This window comes from Trichomycterus rosablanca, chromosome 10 (genome assembly GCF_030014385.1).
Source record: "Trichomycterus rosablanca isolate fTriRos1 chromosome 10, fTriRos1.hap1, whole genome shotgun sequence".
Classification (NCBI taxonomy): Eukaryota; Metazoa; Chordata; class Actinopteri; order Siluriformes; family Trichomycteridae; genus Trichomycterus; species Trichomycterus rosablanca.
Window position 1 is genome coordinate 22,959,808 of NC_085997.1, and position 21,790 is coordinate 22,981,597.

At 41.4% G+C, this 21,790-nt stretch overlaps 1 protein-coding gene across 1 annotated transcript in view; it reads right to left on the reverse strand.

Moving 5' to 3' along the window:
- fasn (fatty acid synthase) overlaps positions 1-21,790 on the reverse strand; it is a 41,251-nt gene that overhangs the window by 2,691 nt on the left and 16,770 nt on the right. Inside the window, exons 7-40 of the mRNA XM_063002963.1 lie at positions 21,250-21,365; positions 21,024-21,158; positions 19,708-20,170; positions 17,874-18,061; positions 17,485-17,674; positions 17,315-17,409; positions 17,080-17,214; positions 15,964-16,167; positions 15,759-15,874; positions 15,494-15,669; positions 15,187-15,378; positions 14,311-14,391; positions 14,021-14,206; positions 13,326-13,505; positions 12,485-12,688; positions 12,034-12,347; positions 11,125-11,511; positions 10,777-10,941; positions 8,554-8,669; positions 8,216-8,370; positions 7,901-8,104; positions 7,388-7,538; positions 6,878-7,056; positions 6,600-6,719; positions 6,038-6,160; positions 4,913-5,136; positions 4,595-4,793; positions 4,300-4,451; positions 3,509-3,600; positions 3,026-3,423; positions 1,416-1,604; positions 1,085-1,312; positions 365-576; positions 164-262 (exon numbers count right to left, since the gene is read on the reverse strand). Coding sequence (XP_062859033.1) covers positions 164-262; positions 365-576; positions 1,085-1,312; positions 1,416-1,604; positions 3,026-3,423; positions 3,509-3,600; positions 4,300-4,451; positions 4,595-4,793; positions 4,913-5,136; positions 6,038-6,160; positions 6,600-6,719; positions 6,878-7,056; positions 7,388-7,538; positions 7,901-8,104; positions 8,216-8,370; positions 8,554-8,669; positions 10,777-10,941; positions 11,125-11,511; positions 12,034-12,347; positions 12,485-12,688; positions 13,326-13,505; positions 14,021-14,206; positions 14,311-14,391; positions 15,187-15,378; positions 15,494-15,669; positions 15,759-15,874; positions 15,964-16,167; positions 17,080-17,214; positions 17,315-17,409; positions 17,485-17,674; positions 17,874-18,061; positions 19,708-20,170; positions 21,024-21,158; positions 21,250-21,365 — 6,368 coding nt within the window. The remainder of the gene's footprint in view (positions 1-163; positions 263-364; positions 577-1,084; positions 1,313-1,415; positions 1,605-3,025; positions 3,424-3,508; positions 3,601-4,299; positions 4,452-4,594; positions 4,794-4,912; positions 5,137-6,037; positions 6,161-6,599; positions 6,720-6,877; positions 7,057-7,387; positions 7,539-7,900; positions 8,105-8,215; positions 8,371-8,553; positions 8,670-10,776; positions 10,942-11,124; positions 11,512-12,033; positions 12,348-12,484; positions 12,689-13,325; positions 13,506-14,020; positions 14,207-14,310; positions 14,392-15,186; positions 15,379-15,493; positions 15,670-15,758; positions 15,875-15,963; positions 16,168-17,079; positions 17,215-17,314; positions 17,410-17,484; positions 17,675-17,873; positions 18,062-19,707; positions 20,171-21,023; positions 21,159-21,249; positions 21,366-21,790) is intronic.

Here is a 21,790-nt window from a genome sequence, read left to right on the forward strand (position 1 = left end):
CTAGCTGTGCCATCACGCTGGTTGTTATACTTTATGTAATATGGAGGAGACACACAGTTTACAGTTTATAGTATCTAAATAACAATTTATTCATTCTGTCCTGCAGAGTGCCTGTCCACATGAAAAATGAAAAATCTGAATAAAGTTTTCCTGCTGTGGTTACCTTGTTGTAGTCAATGCTGGTAAACTGCTGAATAAAAGCACACAGTGCCTCTGTCTCTGCCTCTGCATCGTTGCCGGGGGTCAGTTTAGCCCTGTAGCTCTGTTAGTATGAAAAAAAATAAGAATTTAGCCATAGTCTTTGTGTCTTGTTTGTGTTTACACATGATTTTAACCCAGCAGACTGTGTGTATACCACACTCACCTGTGTATATGCTGCTACAAATGAATGGGAGCCATCGAAAAGGAAGAGGTACTCCACAGGGCACTGTGCCTTCTGGAGCTGAGAGCACATCTCAAATGCCACACAGGCACCAAAAGAGTAGCCAGCGATGCGGTATGGCCCCTCTGGCTGCACCTGCCTCATACACTGAATGTAATACGCAGCAAGGCTCTGAATACTGTCCAACGGAGCAGCTACAAACACAACAGAGAGAGCATTAGAACGTTATTAGAATGTGAAATTTCAGTAGTCCTGTAATATGTTTAATGCTATTAAAATAATATTCTGGCATTCATGATTAAATGCTGAAAATAATTAAAAGGTGCTCAGGTGGCACAGCAGTCTATTGCGGTAGCCCAACACAGCTGAGATATGATTCTGGTTCGCATCTGCCATCTGGATTCTACACAGACATGACTGGTTATGTCTATGAGGGGAGGAGTGTTGGCCAAAGCCCTGCAATAGATTTCATTTTCATCAACTGGTTCTGGTCCCGTGAATTTAGTAGAGCCCTACCAATAATGTATGTGTAGACAATCAGCTGCTGATAGCACAGCTGAGATTCAAACTGGATCTCAGCATAGGTGGGTAGTGTAATACACTGCTGTGCCACCCAAGCCCAGTTATCTTAAAATATCTTAAAGTCCTAATGGCTATTTTAGTCTTTGTGCTTTGTATGGTGGACTGTCGTGCGGTCCATACCTTTGGTGCACTGCAAACCGTAGCACGGCACACTAAGTTTGGTGGTGAGATTGCTAAAAGCAGCAATGGAGCCTTCGATAGGATGGATGAGGAACAGCGGCCTCTCTGCACTTTGCACCTGATTTAGAGGTGCTAGAGTGGGACTGTCAGGATTCACCAGCATCATATTAACATCAGACTCCAGCAGACCCTGAGCCCCAGTCTGCTTCACCTGGGCTGACCTGGCTTCTGTTTCATGCAAGAGAACATATCATGTGGTTACTGACAGGCTTACTCTTCATGTCTAAGTAAAGATGTACAGACAGATAAGCAGATCTGCGCGCACACGCACCCTCTGAGCCACCTGTCTTGCTGGACAGCTCGCGCAGCTTGTTGATGGTGAGCAGCCGGATGTCTCTCATCGCCATGACAATGTCGTAGTCTCTCTCGAGCGTCTGCCTGACCTCCACACCCATCAGCGAGTCCAGGCCCAGATCAGCCAATGAGGCATCAGCATTCAGACTGCTCACGTCACGGACACCTAAGCAAGGCACACAGTGATGTTGTGATTTCATTTTCTCAGCAGGTAGGCTAAGTAATATCAAGCACATGTTAACACCCCGGATTACACACTGGACTGTTATTATTATTATTAATCATGTGCACCTGCACTTTACTAATACCCCGGATTACACACTGGACTGTTATTATTATTATTTATCATTTGCACCTGCACTTTACTAATACCCCGGATTACACACTGGACTGTTATTATTATTATTAATCATTTGCACCTGCACTTTACTAATACCCCGGATTACACACTGGACTGTTATTATTATTATTTATTATTTGCACCTGCACTTTACTAACACCCCGGATTACACACTGGACTGTTATTATTATTATTTATTATTTGCACCTGCACTTTACTAATACCCCGGATTACACACTGGACTGTTATTATTATTATTTATTATTTGCACCTGCACTTTACTAACACCCCGGATTACACACTGGACTGTTATTATTATTATTTATCATTTGCATATGCACTTCACCATCACCCTGGACTGCACACTGGACTGTTATAATTATTTATCATTTGCACCTGCACTTTACACAACCGTCATACATACAGTATATATGTATAGTTATAGTTTTCACCATCCTTGTATAGTTATAGATACAGCTGTATAGTTATTATTTACACATCTTTTATTACTATTACTGTTATTATTATAATACATACCTAACTAATCTTTATTACTATTACTGTTATTACTATAATATATACCTAACTAATCTTTATTACTATTACTGTTATTACTATAATATATACCTAACTAATCTTTATTATTATTACTGTTATTATTATAATACATACCCATTTTTATTCATATGCTTATTGTTATTATTGCTATTATGTACAGTATATAGTACTATGTACATAGATATAATTCCATACATGTAAATAGCTATAGTTATAACTTTATATTCATATTAATCATAGATACATGTTTACTGATATTCTCAGTTTTTTTCTTTGCACAACGCTACTTTTTGCACTTCTGGTAGATGCCAACTACATTTCGTTGCCTTGTACCTGTACTTAGCAATGACAATAAAGTTAAATGTATCTATCTATGTGTGTATTATGCAAAACGTTTCATATAAGTATTGATGTAACATTTCAAGGTTTAATTTGCAATTTCACTGTAGATACTAGGTCCAAATAATTTAGTGTTGCTTGTGTCATGGTTACAATTTAGCAAACTAGATGAATATCTACAGCTGAGATTTACAGGCTTTATTTAGTGGTTTTACTTGCCTGCACAATAATGCTGACCTTAATGTAGATTTTTTAATTAGCTGATAGGACACAAATCTTATTTTAAATCATGGCAGTGAGTGAACATGACAAACGAGTACAAAATACACACATGTATTACAGATACTTACCCAAAATGTGAGCCACTGTCTCCACCAGATCCTTCTGCCCACTGCCTTCTCCCTTTGCAACCTGCACCTTCTCAGCCAGCACAAAGCTGGACATAACAGCCTGCTTCTGGCAAAGGAAGCGATCCAGCACCTCCAGACAGGAGGTCATGCGCTGAGGTAACGTGCCGCCGATCACAGCATCATTCCCACCCATGGTCTCCAAGACAACACCTACATCGCCGATTGCACCCCACTGGATGGCCAGACCGGGCAGGTTGTCTTGACGGCGCTGCTCACACACTCGTTCCATGGTGGAGTTAGCAAAGCCGTAGTTGCTCTGACCAGCGTTACCACGGCCGCAACTGACCGAGGAGAAAACCACAAAGTGCTGCAGCTGGGGACACTTCTGTCTTGTGACTCTGTGAACAAAAATATAATACAGTGAAACCGATACCAACCAAGTACCAGTGAATAACCATCAGCTGCAAACTAAACATTGCTTACTTGTCCAAGTGGAGGGTTCCATCATATTTAGGCTTATTGACTTCAATAAACTGCTGTGGTGTCAGATTCTCAAGCATGCCATCCTGCAAAACCTATTGAGGCAGAACAACAGTATACATTGTAATCAATCATCTTGTTCATCAAAAAGAAGAAAGAAAGCATGGAGCCACACTTTGCAACTATAACAGCCTTTACTCTACTGAGATGCATTGTTTTCTTTGCAATTTTCAGCATTTTTTCAATCTAGTTGTATCCAATTACTCAGTCATACTTCTCCTCTAACCTGCTGCTAACCTTCACTCCTGATTAAGCAGGGCCATGACTAACACGCACTTCCTGTGACACATGTACAGTAGCCGACCGCTGTTTGGAGGGGTGGGTTTATATGGAAATTTGGATCACACATGGACAGTCACACATCAATCTCTGTGCAGGTGTCATCAATCAGCCAGCAGATGAATTTAGGAATGGGCAGTAGTAGCTCAATGTTTAAGATACTGGACTAGCAAGGATGAGGATGCTGGTTTAAGTCACATCAATGCCAAGTTGCCACTAATAGGTCCCTTAATCCTTCATTCCTACAAATGTATTCAATTTCAATTACAAATTCAATTCAAATACTTTGAATAAAAGGGTCTGTGAAATGCCGTGAATGTACATGTTAATGTATGAGACAGGTGTGGTGGAACTTGAGTGGTAGGACTCAACCTTAACAACACTAAACATCTTTAGGATAATTCAGAATGCTGTGTATATTAAAGTGCACATTTGTGTAATTGACGGGACATTACCATAGCCAGATGGAAGATGCCTCCTACAGGTCCTAACTGGCAGGCCTCAGTGATAAGTCGCTCTGCACCTTCCATTGTGCTCACATCGCTTGTGGACACGTTGACCTGGATGCCCATAGCCTGCCACTCTCGAACACGTTTAGCTTGATAACCTGTTCCAAAGATATCAGCGTTTTTAGAAATGTTCACTCTCAAGCCAGCCATAAACAAAGACAAATTCCAATATGATAAAAGTACTACAAAATAGCAACAGGATCTTTTTTCAAGCTTTGTTGAACCGTAATTATGATATTACCATTGCGGATGCCAGAGCGAGATGTGAGCACCAGTTTGCGAGCTCCTCTCTCACTAAGCCAGTGCGCCAGCTCCAGCCCAAAGCCTCCCAGTCCTCCTGTGATGATGTAAGAGTGAGAAGCAGGACAGAAGGTCCGGCAAATAGCAGGTACTGCAAGAGAAGCAGCTTTACTAGCACCTCTGCTCTCCTCCAAACGCACCTGAGGAAAACAGAGCAGACATAAACCAAAGTGATCAAAATAAAGACAGAAGCTCCTTTCATCTTGATGCAGAGAAAGACTTCATCTTTCTAACACTGGCTGGGTATTGCATTGCTCACCTGAAGCAGTACTTTGCCGATGTGTTTGCCCTGAGCCATGTAGCGGAAAGCGTCCTCCACCTGGTCCCTCTCAAAGACGGTGGTGCGGAGCGGCTGCACCACTCCAGCTGCAATGCCCTTCTTCAATAGCTCTGACACTTCCTCCCATTCACGGTTGCCCTCCTCAAACAGAGCGTCCAGCAGGATACCGTGGAAGGCCACATTCTTAAGGAACAAAGCCATGCCTGGTGTAGAAGTACAAGGCAAAAATAGTGGAATAAATATTGGACTCCTCTAAGGATTTGTCTTGAGATAAACTGTCCAGGTCACTGTGTCCAGATGCAAGCATTAATTTCTAGTATGACACTAGCTGTATTCTCCTATTCTCACATCTGTGATTAGTGAAGTGGTGCAACAGGGGGTGGAACAATCTGGCAACCCAGTAATAATTTAACCCACTGTAATCCAAAACAGTAAGTATGGTATTTTTACGATTCCCTGTCACCCTTACATAAATGCTATGGCTATTTTACAAAACTATCCAATACAGCTAGAGTATTTATTCATAATATGAATAAGACAGTGGTAGCTTAGCAGTTAAGGTACTGGATTACTGATCGGAAGGTCACTGGTTTGAGCAACACCTCTGCCAAACCCCTGAGAAAGGCACTTAACCCTCAACTGCCTGCACTGTATATGGTCACATTTGTAAGCTGCTTTGGATAAAAACACCTGCTAAATGCCATGAATGCAAATAAGAATCAGACAGCTTTTCGCACACAAGACCAGATGTTATATTTAATAAAATCTATCAGCTAGCCAGTTATTTCTACACCTTAATTAACACTGCAAGATGATTTATTGATGAAAACATTTTATAATCTGAAGATTATTGCTACATTGAATCACAGATACATACTTGTTTTTGAAGGGAATAAAAGAAGCAAATTTCATATCATATCTTAATCACACTTAATGTTCTAGTCCAATTTCCTTTTATAGTGGTGCCAAATTACTCCATGTCAATGGTCACAAAACACAATTATTATTTATAATCATAGTTTAAATTATTTTTGGCTTATGACTGAATTTACAGTGTGTAAAGAACAGAGGTACATCATGTACTTGATGAAACAGAAAACTCACCCAGTGGGGTGTTGTTTGACAGGTCATATTTGCCAATCTCCAGGAAGCGTCCATGTCTGGCTAAACAGCGTAAACTGGCCTGCAGCTTCTCCTCAGCCAGGGAGTTTAGAACCATGTCAACTCCTGTGCACAATAAAAAAAAACAGATTATTATTATTTTCTACATGATGCATAATTTCCAGAATAGTTGGGACATTTTGTAAAATGCAATAAAATTAACAAAACAAGAATCAGCAGTTTGTTCATTCTCTTCAATCTTTATTTAACTTAGAAAACTCTGATGCTCAGATGGCGCAACTTTCAGATCCAGGTTCAAATCTCAAACATGCTACCAGCCAGCCAGGTGTCCGCAAGACACGATTGGCTATGTCTATGGGGTTGAGGGATGTGGTGGTTGGCCAAAGCTCTATGATAAATTGGTGCCCAGTTCAGGGTACCTAGCAGTGGCTTTTGTTAGTTAAATAAAGGTTCAGTAGAATTGACAAATCACAGATTGTTGTGTTTGCATTGTTCCTACTTTTTTTCTATAATAGGGTTTATATCATGTAATTCCAGTCCTGACCTTTGCCCTGCGAGTGCTTTAGCACATGTTGCTCAAAAGAGGTGTCTCTTGAGTTAGCAAATGACTCTGCAGTGAGCTGAGGAAAACGTTCCTGCAGGTAGGCCCTCTTCTCTTCAGAACCTGTGGAAATCAGAACCAAATTAATTAATCCAGCAAAAGACATTAAGCAATATTTTTTTGTGTTTACACCTATATAGAAATCATTTTTATTTACATCTATACAGAAATGGACAATTATAGTTATATGTGTGTGGTAAAAAGTGAATAAAGTTACTCACCCACTGTAGTAAACACCTTGCATTTCATGCTGAGGGCAATTGCGATGGCAGCCTGGCCCACTCCTCCAGAGCCGGAGTGAATGAGCACGCTCTCACCGGGCCTCAGACGCCCACGTACCACCATAGAGTAATATGCTGTAGCGTAGACCACAGGCACCGAGGCAGCCTGCTCCAGAGTCCTACACAAACACATATCAACATACCGTGAGTAAAATAATAGTGGTCAACAGTTTGTGTACTGTGAAAATATTGGGAATACTCTGAGTCACATTCCATTATTCTACAAATTTCTAATAGAACAATTTGAATGGCACTTGGACAGCCCATTCTGGGATCCAGGGATCAAATCCTCAGTGGTACTATCAGCAGGTTTGATGTCTAAACACAGACATAATTGGCTATGCCTGTGGGATGGGGGGAGGGATTTGGTTCAAGGCCCCACAATGACCAGTATAAAGCAGTGGTAAAATATTTTAACTGTTTTTTTCATCCTATCCTACAGTGTCTTACCAGCTGGATGGGACGTCCCAAAGAAAACGCTTATCTGCATCCACACAGGTGGCCAGGCCTTTAGCTGGCAGGAGACCCATCACACGCCGTCCGCTGGGGTCCCGTCCTGAGAATTCCATTCCCAGCATGCACTGCTGCAAGGCTATGTCACCTGCACATACACAGTGAAAAAAGTTAAGTGACAACCTAGGGAAGTGCTGTAAGTGGGTAATAAGGAATTTTTAATTCCATACCAATAACCAGTCGAAAAGGGTGTGAATGCAGTTCTTTTGAGACATAAAGTTAGACTATTATCTTTTTTAAACTGTTGTTGATGCAACATCATAAAGCATCTGATTTTAACAAAACTGGGGGTAGCCGACTGATAGCAGACCTGAGATTCAAACTCGAGAGCTTGAGATCTCAGCACTGGTGGGCGCTAGAGTACCTTATCACTGTGCCACTCAAGCACCCTAAAACATAGGTTTTATTTAGATACAGTTTCTTTGAGAAAGAGGAATGGAGGTAAAGTACCAGGAATAGCATCAGGTGGTAGTTTGCCTGTGGCCAGCATGATGTCTCTAAAGTTGAGTGAGGCATAGTAGACTTGGCAGAGCTGCACGTTCGGGTTGGATGAAACAAAGTGCCGAAGTGGAGAAGCAATCCAGCGCAGTGAAGACAGATCACCACGAGTCAGCACGTTCACGTACGCCTGCTCTATCAGCTCCTTACTCAAATCTACAACAGAACAAACACTGAACTTGTTAAACACAGTTGTTGTACACTCTTCTTTGTTACATTAGAGGTGTACACCTATCTGCAAAATACTATTATGAAGTCAGAATGTACCTTGTTGAAGCAGCTGGTGTCTGAACAATCCCCATTGTCCGTCACGGTACACATTCATACACAGATCTTTCTGCAGCACTGTCTGCATGTCCTTATGGGTAAGCAGGAGGGAAGGTGTTGCAGACGACTTCTTCAGATTAGACACAAATGCACACCTAGTGAAAAGAAGGGGGACAATGTTGGACATATTTAAAATCCACAATCAGTATTTTTCAACCATGTCTGTGTTGAATACCCCAAAGCACCCATAGTGTTTTTCAAAACAAAATTTAAAAGCAACCTTATTAGCAAATTATGAAAAACCTAAATATACAGCTAGTAAGATGAAATAAACTAACCGTATGCGATTTCCTCCAGGTTCCTGTCTGAGGCAGTTGACCATTCCCACCACTCCATTATGGCCTTTAGTGGAAGTGAGCCACACTGGTTGATCAGATGTCTCAGCCAGCAAGGTCTGGTATAAAAAAGAAGAAAAATAGAACTTGTTGATAAGGTATAATGAGGTTAAAGAAACTTACATTTACTAGGTTAATAATAATAATAATAATAATAATAAGTTCAACTTATATAGCGCCTTTCACCAAGCTCAAGGTCGCTGTACAGTAATAAAAAGTGAAAACAAACGACAACACGCAAAACAAGACAAGGCAAAACAAAACAAAAACAAAAACAAAACAAAAACAAACCGACAGTGAGTAAGGATAGGTTAGAGATATAAGTTCAAGAAGTAGAATGAAAATGTTGTGAGAAGAGATGGGTTTTTAGAGACACCTTGAAAGCAGAAAGAGAAGAAATAGAGCGAAGAGTCGAGGGCAGAGAGTTCCAGAGTGTTGGGGCGGCAACGCTGAAGGATCTGCCGCCCATAGTGGACATCCTAAATCTAGGAACAGATAGTTGATTCGTGTCTGACGACCTTAGTTTGCGTGATGGTGTGTGATGTGTGAGGAGTTTAGTAAGATAGGCGGGAGCAAGACCATGAAGTGCTTTAAAAGTCAAGACCAGAATTTTATATTTAATGCGCATGGAAATTGGCAGCCAATGTAGTTCTTCCAAAACAGGGGTGATGTGGTCAAACTTTCGGGTAAATGTCAGGACCCGAGCAGCTGCATTTTGTATAGTTTGCAGGGGACGGAGGGTTTTGGCGGGAAGTCCGTGCAATAAGGAATTGCAGTAGTCCAAACGGCTGGTGACAAAAGCGTGTATCAGTGTTTCCGCCACCTCAAATGAAAGATAGGGACGGAGACGAGTAATATTGCGAAGCTGAAGAAAGGCTGATTTGGATAGTGATTTCACATGAGGACCGAATGAAAGCAGAGGGTCAAACAGAACACCAAGATTGCGTACACAGTTGGAAGGTGTGATGGAAACATTCCCAATGAGGAGGGGAGAGTTTGTGAAAGAAGAAAGTGTAGTTTTAGTTTTAGTGCCACAGTGTTTGTTGTAGGAGTTAAACCATCCATATTGCCTTAGTACTAGGTAATGCTCAGTGTCAAATAATCTCACACTATGTTCAGTAATGTGAGGTCTTAAAATTGTTTTATACATGCCATCCCACCCACATAAAACTATTGGTTAAGGGATGTTGTGCAATTTCTTTATCTTGAAAAAAATCAGTGCACAACTAGGGCTAACACAGGTAGTTTCTTCCATTTTTGGTGAAAGTTCTTGAAGTCTATCTATCTGTCTGTCTGTCTGTCTATCTATCTATCTTTCCATCCATCCATCCATCCATCTATCTTTCCATCCATCTATCTTTCCATCCATCCAACCATCCATCTATCTTTCCATCCATCCATCCATCCATCCATCTATCTTTCCATCCATCCATCCATCCATCCATCCATCCATCCATCCATCTATCTATCTTTCCATCCATCCATTCATCCATCCATCTTTCCATCCATCCATCCATCCATCCATCTATCCTTCCATCCATCCATCCATCCATCCATCCATCTATCCATCCATCCATCCATCCATCTATCTTTCCATCCATCCATCCATCCATCTTTCCATCCATCCATCCATCCATCCATCCATCCATCCATCCATCCATCCATCTATCTATCTATCTTTCCATCCATCCATTCATCCATCTATCTAATGTTAGCATGAATGTGTCACAGTGGAAACAGAACACAAAATGAAGAATGCAGCCAGTGAAATAAAGTCTCTGAAAGTTCCCTCATTTTTAATTCTTCATTTTTAAGTCTTCTATGCCTCACTTAACTTTAGAGACATCATGCTGGCCACAGGCAAACTACCACCTGATGCTATTCCTGGTACTTTATCTTCTTTGCTCACTCTCACTAATACTATATCTAAATAAAAACTATGTTTTCAGGGTGCTCGGGTGGCGCAGTGGTAAATTACGCTAGTCCACCAGTGCTGAGTGGGCACTCAAGCTCTCAAGATTGAATCTCAGAATGACTAGAATTTTAACAAGACTTTCCTTTAAAACAAGTCAATTATGCTAAAATAATAAGAAGCACGAGTTTAATAAACCCTTTAAATTGATACAATACTTTTTAAAATAAAAAAGACAACCAGTGCAAACCCACCTTCAGAGTCTCAACCCATTTGTAATCGGTGGAGTCCACAGACAGAGTAACAGACTGCTTTTCAGGTGTTTTCTTTTTGCCAAGGAACAGAACTGAGCCGTAGAATGATTTTTTTAACATGACTATGTTGAGTGAGGCCTGATTAAACAGCTTCTCCCATTCAGCCTGTACACACAAACACACACAATAACAATACACGGGTAAGAAGAACAATATCAAAGCACAGCATGGATAAATTAACCAAACAACACAAACCAAACAACTTGAACAGAAAGACAGGTTGAAGCAGTAGCAAGCTGGATATCAAAAGTACTAATGATGCATGCAATATTCTATTCTCAAACATACCTGAGTAAGCAGACGGTTCTTATTCTCCTGAGATGTCAAAAAGGCCACTGTTTCACCCAGCGTGTCTCCCTTCAACAGGGTGTGCAACAGAACAAAGCCCCCCTCCCTGGTAGCTGATGTTAGGTTTTCCAGCAGCACTTCTGGGTTTAAAACAGGCCCTGGTACACAGTTACACACCACAAGGTCAACACCACCCAGGTTGCCTGTGACTGGACCTTGATGTGGGTCCCACTGTGCAGCTGAAACACCCAGGTCCTCTAGAGTGCTCTGCTGGTTAGACAGCAGTTCTGCGTTAACGTCAGAGGCCGTGTAATCCAGACGCAACATGGGCTGAATGTTTAGAGTCCGGACAGCACGAGAAAACACACGGCCATCGCTGGAAAGAGCCTGAAAAAAGAATAACAGAAACCCAAGGTGAACATAAGTGCTGCATGAATTAGAAATTTACATGCAGTTTTGAATTACAATAAAATAATTAATAAAAATGTATTAATTTTACAGTCAATGCTGCCATATACACACTTCACTATGATCTTACTGATCAGTAAATAATATAAACTATAGTTTTAATTTGTTTGGAGATCCATAGAAATACATTATGCCATAAAATTATAGCAGACCAGAGTAACAACTCTGGCCAGTGATAGCTCAGTGGTTAAGGTACTGGACTAGTAAACAAAAGGTTGCCGGTTCAAGCCCCGCCACCACCAAGTTGCCACTGTTGGGTCCCTGAGCAAGGCCCTTAACCCTCAATTGCTCATTGTGTTCAGCTCATTGTGTTCAGCTCATTGTGTAAGTCGCTTTGGATAAAAGCGTCTGCTAAATGCTGAAAATGTAAATGTAAATGTAAACAACTGTTCAACTTATTGACAGAATGTACTACAAAGACTATTATTCAGTTATTTCTACCTCCAAAACTTTGAGTTTGCCAGGTGTGGAGTTCTCCAGCGCTGTGTCAAGGCAGTGCCTCAGCGCATGACAGTCCAGCAGACCATTGAGGAGTGGATCCTGCAGCAGACACTCCCTTTCCTTCTGCACCGTCTCCTCCAGCTCCGAACGCAAATTCCCATTCAGCTCCAGTCCACAGATCACCGAAAGTAGGCGTAACAATCCACTCTGAGCTTCTGCAACAATCAGCTGCTCTTCACGCACGCCTTCCAGCCCCGGAATGGAGAGCTTCACTCCATGACTGGCCAGTTTTCTTTGGAGATGGTTTATTAAACCTGTAGAAAAATAACACACATATTAACCAGGTGAATTGTGCAGCAAAAATATGTGGCTTGTATATGAAATTAAATAAGATCACATATACTGTATAACACTGGATATACTAGAAATGTGACAAGATGAAAAAACGTGCCTTTGCAATGTCTCAGCTCTTCTTCCAGTTTCTCATTAGATGCCATGCACTCACTCTCCACACAAGGCACAAAGACAAACTCCTCCAGAGTGGGCGGGCTCTGCTGCTGTTGGCGACGGGGTGCCACTGTGGCGTGGAGGCCGCTTATCTGAACTGCACCAGCTGTAATGCTGTCCAGGCAGCGGTTCACGTGCACATCAACAGCTAAAGAAGAAGAACAAAGAAGTTACATTTAATCATCATTAACATTGTTTTTATATTTTCCAAGCATAATTTATCCTGGTCAGGGTCGAGGTGGGACTGATTTTCCCAGCATCATTGTGTGCAATGTAGTAACACACCCCAGACCGGATGCCAATCCATCCCTCCACCCCACACCTAGCCAACTTTGTCTTTACGTAGATACCCAATCAGCCAATAGAGAGTCAAACCCTGAATTCTAGCAATAATGGGCAAGCGTAATTTACTGCTGCGCCACATGAGCTCCTTATTTCTGTCCCGTACTTTATGTTCATCTATGTATGAGCTTATTGGACATTCCATTTCAAAACCATGTGTATTGATAAAAAGTTAAACCTTTGCAGCTAAAATAGCCTTTACTCTCCTCTAAAGGCTATTTTTACAAGATTTTGAAGTCTGACTGTGGGAATTTGTGTCCATTCAATTAAACAACAAATGTTTTGACACTGTGCACAATTAGAATATTAACCATAACATGTTTTGTTGTCCAACTATGCGACTACGCTACATGAGGAGCTATGGCTGGAACTAGGGGGTCATAGAACACTGAAAGCCCTTATAATTCTGTTACAGTAACAACATGCTATTTGAACGCAATTACCTTTCCTATCCTCCGAATAGTTCAGAACCATCTTCTCTTGTAGTGTGGGATCGACACACACGGAGCGAATGCGTGTCGGGAGGTGAAGGCTGCGCCCAGGTAGACCCAACACAATCATCTGCAGCATGGTGTCTAAAAATGTCACCCAGTTTCCTGTCCACAGCAGCTTTCCATGGTCACCTGCAAGAATCAGACCAGCATGTACAGACACACGTTAGGACCACAGTATAAATGTGCATGGAAATGCCTTTTTAGTAACAGGTGTGTACATCACAGCCAGGGATATCTAAATGTTGGGCTAATCGTTACACATGCAAATATGAGCAGCATAAAAACCTAAATGACTTTGATAATTTGGTTGAAGTATCTTGGAAATGGCAGTTTCGAATGTTTTGCCATGTTATGAAGGGAGGCGGGACAAAAACTGGGGACGATTTTAACACTGGTGATGACACGTTTGCAACAACACACTGTGCATCCAACCCTTTTGTGTATAGGGCTGTAAAACAACTCCTTCCAAGAAAACACCTTCGATGAATACACAGACATTTAAACTGAACATGGCAGGAATAAAAGGTCAACTTGACCAAACATCATGTTTAAAAAAGTGAAACTGTACAACAAATCAGCCTATAATGTAAGATTTGCCATTTATTTCACATGAAGTGTATAGAAATCAGTTTAGATGTGTTTACCGGCATTGTTGGACTCTAGAATGCCCTGGAAGGTTTTGCCGTAGTCATAGCCACGCAGGCGCAGCTCTTTGTAAATGTCTCCAGCTTTTAGGCCCAGTTTTGGATCTTCTGGCTGCACAGTCACAGGCTCAGCAATCTGAGAGTGGAAGGAAGACAGCGCTGCCTCCTCCAACACGCTCACCTTACCTAAGATAGTCGAAAATGTTAGAAAAGTGATGATGGCAGTTACGATAGCCTGGTTTACTAAGACTAATTGACAAACAGATTTTGGTATAACAGTTCTAACTTACCACTGACTGCAAGGTTGCCGTTCTCAGAAACTTCAAAGCGGTTTGTGGCGGGCATGAGACGCACCTCCAGCTGGACAGTCCCTGTAGTGTAATGTAGGAAAGAAAGTCATTTTTGGGGGGACGGGTTAGGCTGCAAAATGTGGTCAATTATGCATAACATAGTTTAGGTTTTGAAATGTTGATTAAATATTCATAAACACAACTGTGATTCTTGCATAAGCATAATAGTTAAAAATGGACATGCACTGAATATATGCAGACGGAGAGCACTTTATTAGATACATTTATCTGGTATGTACATTCATTTGTTATTTTATTTTCAGCTTTATGGAACTTTGTGGAAATACAATTACTGTTACTCTGTACAATGTGACATCCCTGTATCCATTTATCAATAAAAAACAATAAATATTGTTATCAGCTGTCCACTCCAGTCAATGCCCCCTCCTTTCAACTGCACCCATGTTAGGGGTCACCACAGCAGATCTTTCTGGTCAGCACACCTGAATTGCCACAGTTTTTAATCCCGCTTATTTTTATTCAGGTTTGGGAATGACACTAAGAGCACACTTTCAAGTGCACCTCCCAATGCCTAAGCTATTCGACATAGCCAATCATGTCTGTGTAGATGCCCGACCAGCTGATAGCACTGCTGAGATTCGACTCCAAGGTCTCAGTGGTAGTGGACTAACATTTTACCGCTGCGCCACCTAAGCGCCTTGTCCAATCCATTAAACCAGTTCTAATGATGTAGGTTAGACATACAGTACAATACAACAAATAAGTGATTTGAATGTCTTTAAGTGCAAATAAAACATTACCCACAATTCCTGTAGCTGGTTTGAATTTTTTACACTGTGGCAATAAAACACTCACCAGTTTTGGGCAAAATTGTGGCTCTGTGTATGGTGACATCCTCAAAGGTAACAGGGGTGTGTTCCATAGTAATGCCAAGACTTCTCATTAGTGTCCTCCATGCCAGCACCAAGTAACCCGTAGCTGGGTACAAGACCCTTCCATCAATGCAGTGACCGATCATGTAGTAGTCTGGAGATTCTGGATTTATATCTGTACAGACAAGAGAAAAAAATGATCAGATTTGAAGTCAAGTCAGTTTTTTTCATCTCAGTGGCAGTAATAAAGAATTTTAGGAAAGGAAGCAGGTTCAACAGCAACTACTGACCAATATTGTACACAGTGGCTGAAGTGGATCCTCCAGAGCCTGCTGGGAAATCCTCCACCTTGGGCACATCCCAGCTCTGAGAGTGATCCCACTGAAGAAGAGGGGAGATGAGAGAGGTGCCCACTGGAACAGGGTAGTGCACAGCTGGATATAGCTTGTTACTGTCCACATTCACACTGCAACAAAAACACATGGATAAACAACATAAGTGCAAGATTACAATATGTGGAATCCAATAAGTATGTAAGACATGTGAGCTACTGACCCATTCATATAGATTTTGCCTATGTGAGAAAGGTAAAACTCCAGGTTGTTGGCATGTCCCCTCTTCATCAAAGGCAGGATGGAACAAGTGGGCTTGAGGCTGCGTTTCAGAATTGCCTATAAACAAAATTTGCATATATCTAATGAGTACAGGTTTTTTTTTAAAGCTTTTTGTTGCAGTTGGAAAGTGCTTCATTTTCACTCACCTGCAGTAGAGCATGTGGTGCGATCTCTACCACCACAGCATTGTCAGGAATGAGGTTTAGACCCTCTTGAAAGAGCACAGGGCTCACCAGGTTGTTCACATGGTATTCGGCGGAGGAATAGAGGGCCAGAGAGTTCTCCCAATCTGACTGGGGAATAGACGTACTGATCCAGCGAGCTGTACGAGGACGTGGGCTTTTAATCACCTGAGGACACAGATTTAACATGATCATGGATGGGTTCAGTTCTCTGAACGGGCAGCCAGGGTCCTTTCTGTGTGGAGTTTGCATGTTCTCCTTGTGTCTGGGTGGGTTTTCTACAGGTGCTTTGGTTTTTCTCCCACAAGTCCAAAGACATGCAGTTAGGCCAAATGGAGCTACTAAAATTGCACTAACTGTGAGTGTGTGTGTGTGTGTGTGTGTGTGTGTGTCTGCCCTGTGATAGCCTGGCGACCTGTCCGGGGTGTGTTTTTTTTCTTTTGTCTAATGAATTAGACCCATTGCAACCTTGACCAGAATAAAGTGATGGTGGTAAAAAGACAGTGAATGAATTAAATGAATTTGTCTGTGCCACAATTGCTAACAGGTGTAATAAATCAATTACATAAAGGAAATTATAGGCTTCCAACTTTGCACCAACAGTTTTGGGCAGGCCCTTTCCTGTTCCAGCATGAATGTGTGCTCTATAAAGACATAAAGGAAAACTGGGTTTAAGAGACTCCAGTGGTCTGTACAGAACTCTGACCTCAGCCCCACTGAACAGCTTTGGAATGAACTGGAACATCAATTGAGACCTTTATGAGCAAAAGCAATGGCTAGCCATACACTACTCTTTTGATTGAATGGCACAAATTCCCACAGACATATTTCTGATGTTGTGAGAAGGCTAATCAAAGGAGTGGCTGTTGTTATAGCTAAAAAGATTACAAAGCTGTCACTGTTTTAATTCCACTTGTTTTTGAAATAGGGTGTCCAACAAGCTCATAGTCAAATGTCCAAATACATTTGGCCATGTAATCTGTGTAGGGATACTTTATATATTTTATAATACAAGGAAAAATGGCAAAAATATTGATGGTAAATGCAAATCTAGTGAATTACATCACATTCCCTGCTTACCTTCTTCAGTGCACTCAGCAGAACGGGAGCTATTGAGGCCATGTAGTAGGAATGAAATGCAACCCCGGCACTGCGCACCTCTTTGGCAAACACACCGCTTTCCTTCAGCTCAGCCACAAATTTTCTTACTGCCTCCTAAAACACATAATAAACCATAATAAGCATCTTGCTTATTAACCCTTTATATGTAAATCTGATAATAAATAACAGCAAAATTATGACAGATGTAGTGTACCTGTGGTCCTGAGATAGTGACCGTGTCCTCTGCATTGTGGCAAGCTGGGACCACCCCCTGCGGGCACTGTACCTTACACTCTTCCCAGGTCAGACCTGAGGAGAAAGTTTATGTCAGGACCATGAAACTCAACAGCACAGCAGAATCTAAACCAGCAAACGTCATCTTACCCACTGCAGCCATGCCTCCAGCGGGCAGGTTGGCTTCTTTGATGCACTTTCCTCTCCAGTAAGCTGCCAAAATGGCCTCAGTGTGGCTGAGGGAGCCATCAGCGTAGCCACACGCCAACTCTCCTACAGAATGACCAACGATCCCATCAGGCTCAAGACCCATCTTTCTCAGCAGGTCTATCTGTGCAATCTGAAGAATAATATAAAGAGTAGTACGTATAAATATAAAGAATTATGTAATAAACAGACACAGCAGCATTCAAAAAATCAGATTTCAGTAAAACGTGCATATTGTGACATAGTGTTGCAATGCTGGGGCTGTCTGCCAAAGCTTGGCAGACTGGTCTTAGTTTAGTAATGATAGGAGTACATGATTGGGAAATCCTGACCTGGATGGCTGCAAGGCCAACAAAAGCATGGATTGTGTCCTCAAAGGTGTTCTCATCAGCCGCCATTAGCAGGCGTGACACACACAGCCCTGTTTCTTTCAGAGCAAGGTCCGAACGCTGGATGGACTCTCTGAACTCCTGCAGCTGCATCAGGCTCTGACCCATACCAGCCCACTGTGTGCCCATACCTGGTTAAGCATATACAGACAGTATAGTGGGGAATAAATGTAATCTGATCATGGACAATAAATTCTTCTGACAATTTTATAAAGTTTGATTTACTTTTGTTTGAAAAAAATGACATAGGCATTAATGAATGAGCTTTTTGTTTGTCAATGATTGATTTAGGTGGACTGGAGATTGTGATTGACTCAATTGTGGATGGGGATGGGCATGGGATACTGCATTGTGCCCAGTGATCCTGGGGAACAATGATCAAGAAAAAAGCACTGAAAAAAAATATATATATTGGAAGTTTCATTAAATTAAAAATTTTCTTTCAGATGTGGTCTGGATCTGCTCTCAGGTAGCAAAGTCTGAAAAAAACAAGGGTCTGGGGGTTTGTGTCAGTTATAGTCTGTGCAGTACATATGTGGAGACTTACTTTAGCAAGGGCAGCAATAAATTCCTCTGACAATTTTATAAAGTTTGATTTACTTTTGTTAGAAAAAAGTGACAGGCATTAATGAATGAGCTTTTTGTTTGTTTGTTCGTTTGGGTTTATTGCCATATTAGCAACGTATTGGCTATTTTATGGCAAGGACAGGTATTTGAATTGTAAAATATTACATGTTCATATCATTTGTTTTAAATTAAGACTTCCTAAAAAATTTACAATTTTAACTGGAGGAATCCTCTCAAACAGTACTTTTATATTCTCGACGCTGTAAAAAATGTCTCTGATAGTAGAAACCGTAGTGCATTCTAATAAAATATGTTTAGCTGTTCGGGGGTTGGCACAGAATTGACAAACTGGTGCCTGCTCACCAACCAGGAGGTGTCGGTAGGTGAGGGCAGTATGGCCTATTCGGCAACGGGTTATAATCGTCTAGTCTTGTCTATTTAAAAAGTCTCGATTGTGTGAAATACCGATGTTGGGAGTTATTTCATGTAGTTTATTTTGCAGATTGCTGGACCACTCTTCTTGCCATTACTCTCTGCAGTAAACTTCGATTTGTGGGTAAGCATCAGTTTTGGGAACGTAATTCCAAGCAAAGTCTTGATTTTTTGCTTCCTTTGCCAGGCTGTCTTAATGAATGAAAGTGTATTTGATGAGTTTATTGAATGAGGGAATTTTAATTACATCCATTGCTAACAGGTGTATAAAATTAAAAATATGTAATGAATTATTAGCTCTAAACACTATTGCAAAGGTTTAGGGCAGACCCTTTCCTTCATCCTGCATTGTTTAACAAGGTTGATGTTAAGAAACTCCAGTGACCTGCGCAAAACCCCACTGATCACCTTTAGAATAAACCGTAATGTTAATTGCAAGACAGACCTTTCTCATTCAAGATCAGTGCCTAAGCTCACAAATACAGTTTTAACTGAAATTCCCACATACACACTTGAAAATCGTGTGGAATGACTTTTCCAAAGCTATGAGGTAGGACCAGTTTAATAAGTATGCTTTTAGAAAGTGATTTTCAACAAGCTAATGATCACTGGTTCACATACTTTCAGTCATAACGTAAAACAATATTATTATCCTCAGAAAAAAAGACAAGTACATTTTAAAAAGAACACAATTTTAGGGGTGCCCAAACATTTGCACACTACCGTAGAGGTAACTCAACCATCCCCTTTGTCCCATTGTTTTCACATTAGTACTCACCTGAGCAGATGTACCAGAGGGGCCTGGAGGTAGGTGAGGTCTGCTGCACCTCACTTACTTCCCCTTGGGCTCCCAGCAGGGTGTAACCCCTGAAGGGCATGCCTGAGGTGGGGACAGCAGAGACATCATTGAGCAGGGACAGGAAAGCTGAGTCATCCTTGTGTTCATGAATTTTCTGCAGAAGAGAGTTGGTGGCATCTTCAGTGCGCCCACAGGCCTGTACAAGCCTGGGTACAGATAAGGGTGAGGCGGGAGCAGCTGGTTTGGGGCCAGGGGGACGCAGGATCACGTGGACGTTTGAGCCTCCAAAACCGAATGAGTTGATGCCCACAATGCCACCGCGCACAGGAATGGGCTCGGCAACCACTCGAACACGTCCGTCCGACAGTGCTGGGATGTCTGGGTTGGGGTTTTGAAAGTGGATGTTGGGGGCCCAAACCCCATGTTCCAAGGACAAGATGACCTGGGTATAAAGAAGAGAACATTAGTAATGCATGCGCCATAACGTTCCACCTGTGGATGTTTAAAGTGTTTGCAATGGCTTTGTAGCTTTTTTTATGTTAATGTTCAATAATTTTGTTCCTGAGAACATCAAGGTGCTCGTTGAGCATTAACATTTAATGGACTAATGGACTAGTAATCAGACTGTTGCTATTGTTCAAGCCCTATCACCACCAAGTTGCCACAATTGGGTACCTGGGCAAGGCCTTTAACCCTCAGTTAACACAGTTGTGGACATGTTTGGTTAAAATATGTTACAGTCCAGAGGAAAGAGGCAAATATAACTGGGAAGTTGGGTGTGATAAATCATTGGCTGTTTTTGAAGTGGCGTTCTTAATAAATTGAACATTACATTACTGAAGGTGGACGACATTAGGTGAACAAGTTTCTCTTTTTTATTTGTATTTATATACCTTACAGTTATGGTTCTTTACATAATGTTAATGTAGACCTGTACCAGCATCATCATTACAAAGAAGGCACAACAGTATACCCATTTAAGTGAGCTGCTAGTATGTGTTTTAAGGAACTAAACCAATGAGTCAATGATTGATTTAGGTGGACTGGAGATTGTGATTGACTCAATTGGGGATGGGGATGGGCACGGGATACTGCATTGTGCCCAGTGATCCTGGGGAACCATGATCAAGAAAAAAGCATTGAAAAAAAAATATATATATTGGAAGTTTCATTAAATTTAAAATTTTCTTTCAGATGTGGTCTGGATCTGCTCTCAGGTAGCAAAGTCTGAAAAAAACAAGGGTCTGGGGGTTTGTGTCAGTTATAGTCTGTGCAGTACATATGTGGAGACTTACTTTAGCAAGGGCAGCCAGGCCAGAGGCAGGTTCAGGATGGCCCATGTTGGATTTGGTGGACCCTATTAACAAAGGCTCACGTTTTGATTGGCAGAACACACTGACAATGCCGTTTACTTCCTGTGGATCTCCAACCTAAAAGAGCAAAACAATCGATTTTAAAGCCAACCTTAATGTAAACATGTTTGTATTTGTAAATATACAGTAATGGTACATGATGACTCACCTTGGTGCCAGTGCCGTGGGCTTCAATGTACTCAACCTGCTCAGGGGAAATGCTAACTTCTTGGTAGAGGGAGCGGACCAGGCGTTGTTGCATTTCCCCGGATGGAAACGTAACACCTGGAGAGAAACAGAACACCCCACACCATCAAACAGCTGTTTGTTTTTTCCACATTTTTGTAATTCATACAGCTATGAAATACATCCACATCAGTATCAGCATTTTGACAAAACCAATACAACTGTAATTGTTTTACTTTATAATTATAATGATGGGGATTATTATAATTATGTATTACTTCATTTTCATCCTACTGATGACATGTTAGTTTAGTTTTCTTTCCCATTATTTAGGTTTTCTCAAATCACAATAAATGAAAAGCTGACGTCTAACACACCCTTTGTATCCATTTAAACACTTCTACGTCATTTCACCCATATTTCAATCTTCTGTTTAGAAATGCTACTGAAGTGTCAGCAGGCACTGGGGAAAAGGGGAAGTCTGAAGAACCCTGAGAAGCCTGGTCACCGTTATACATCAGCAA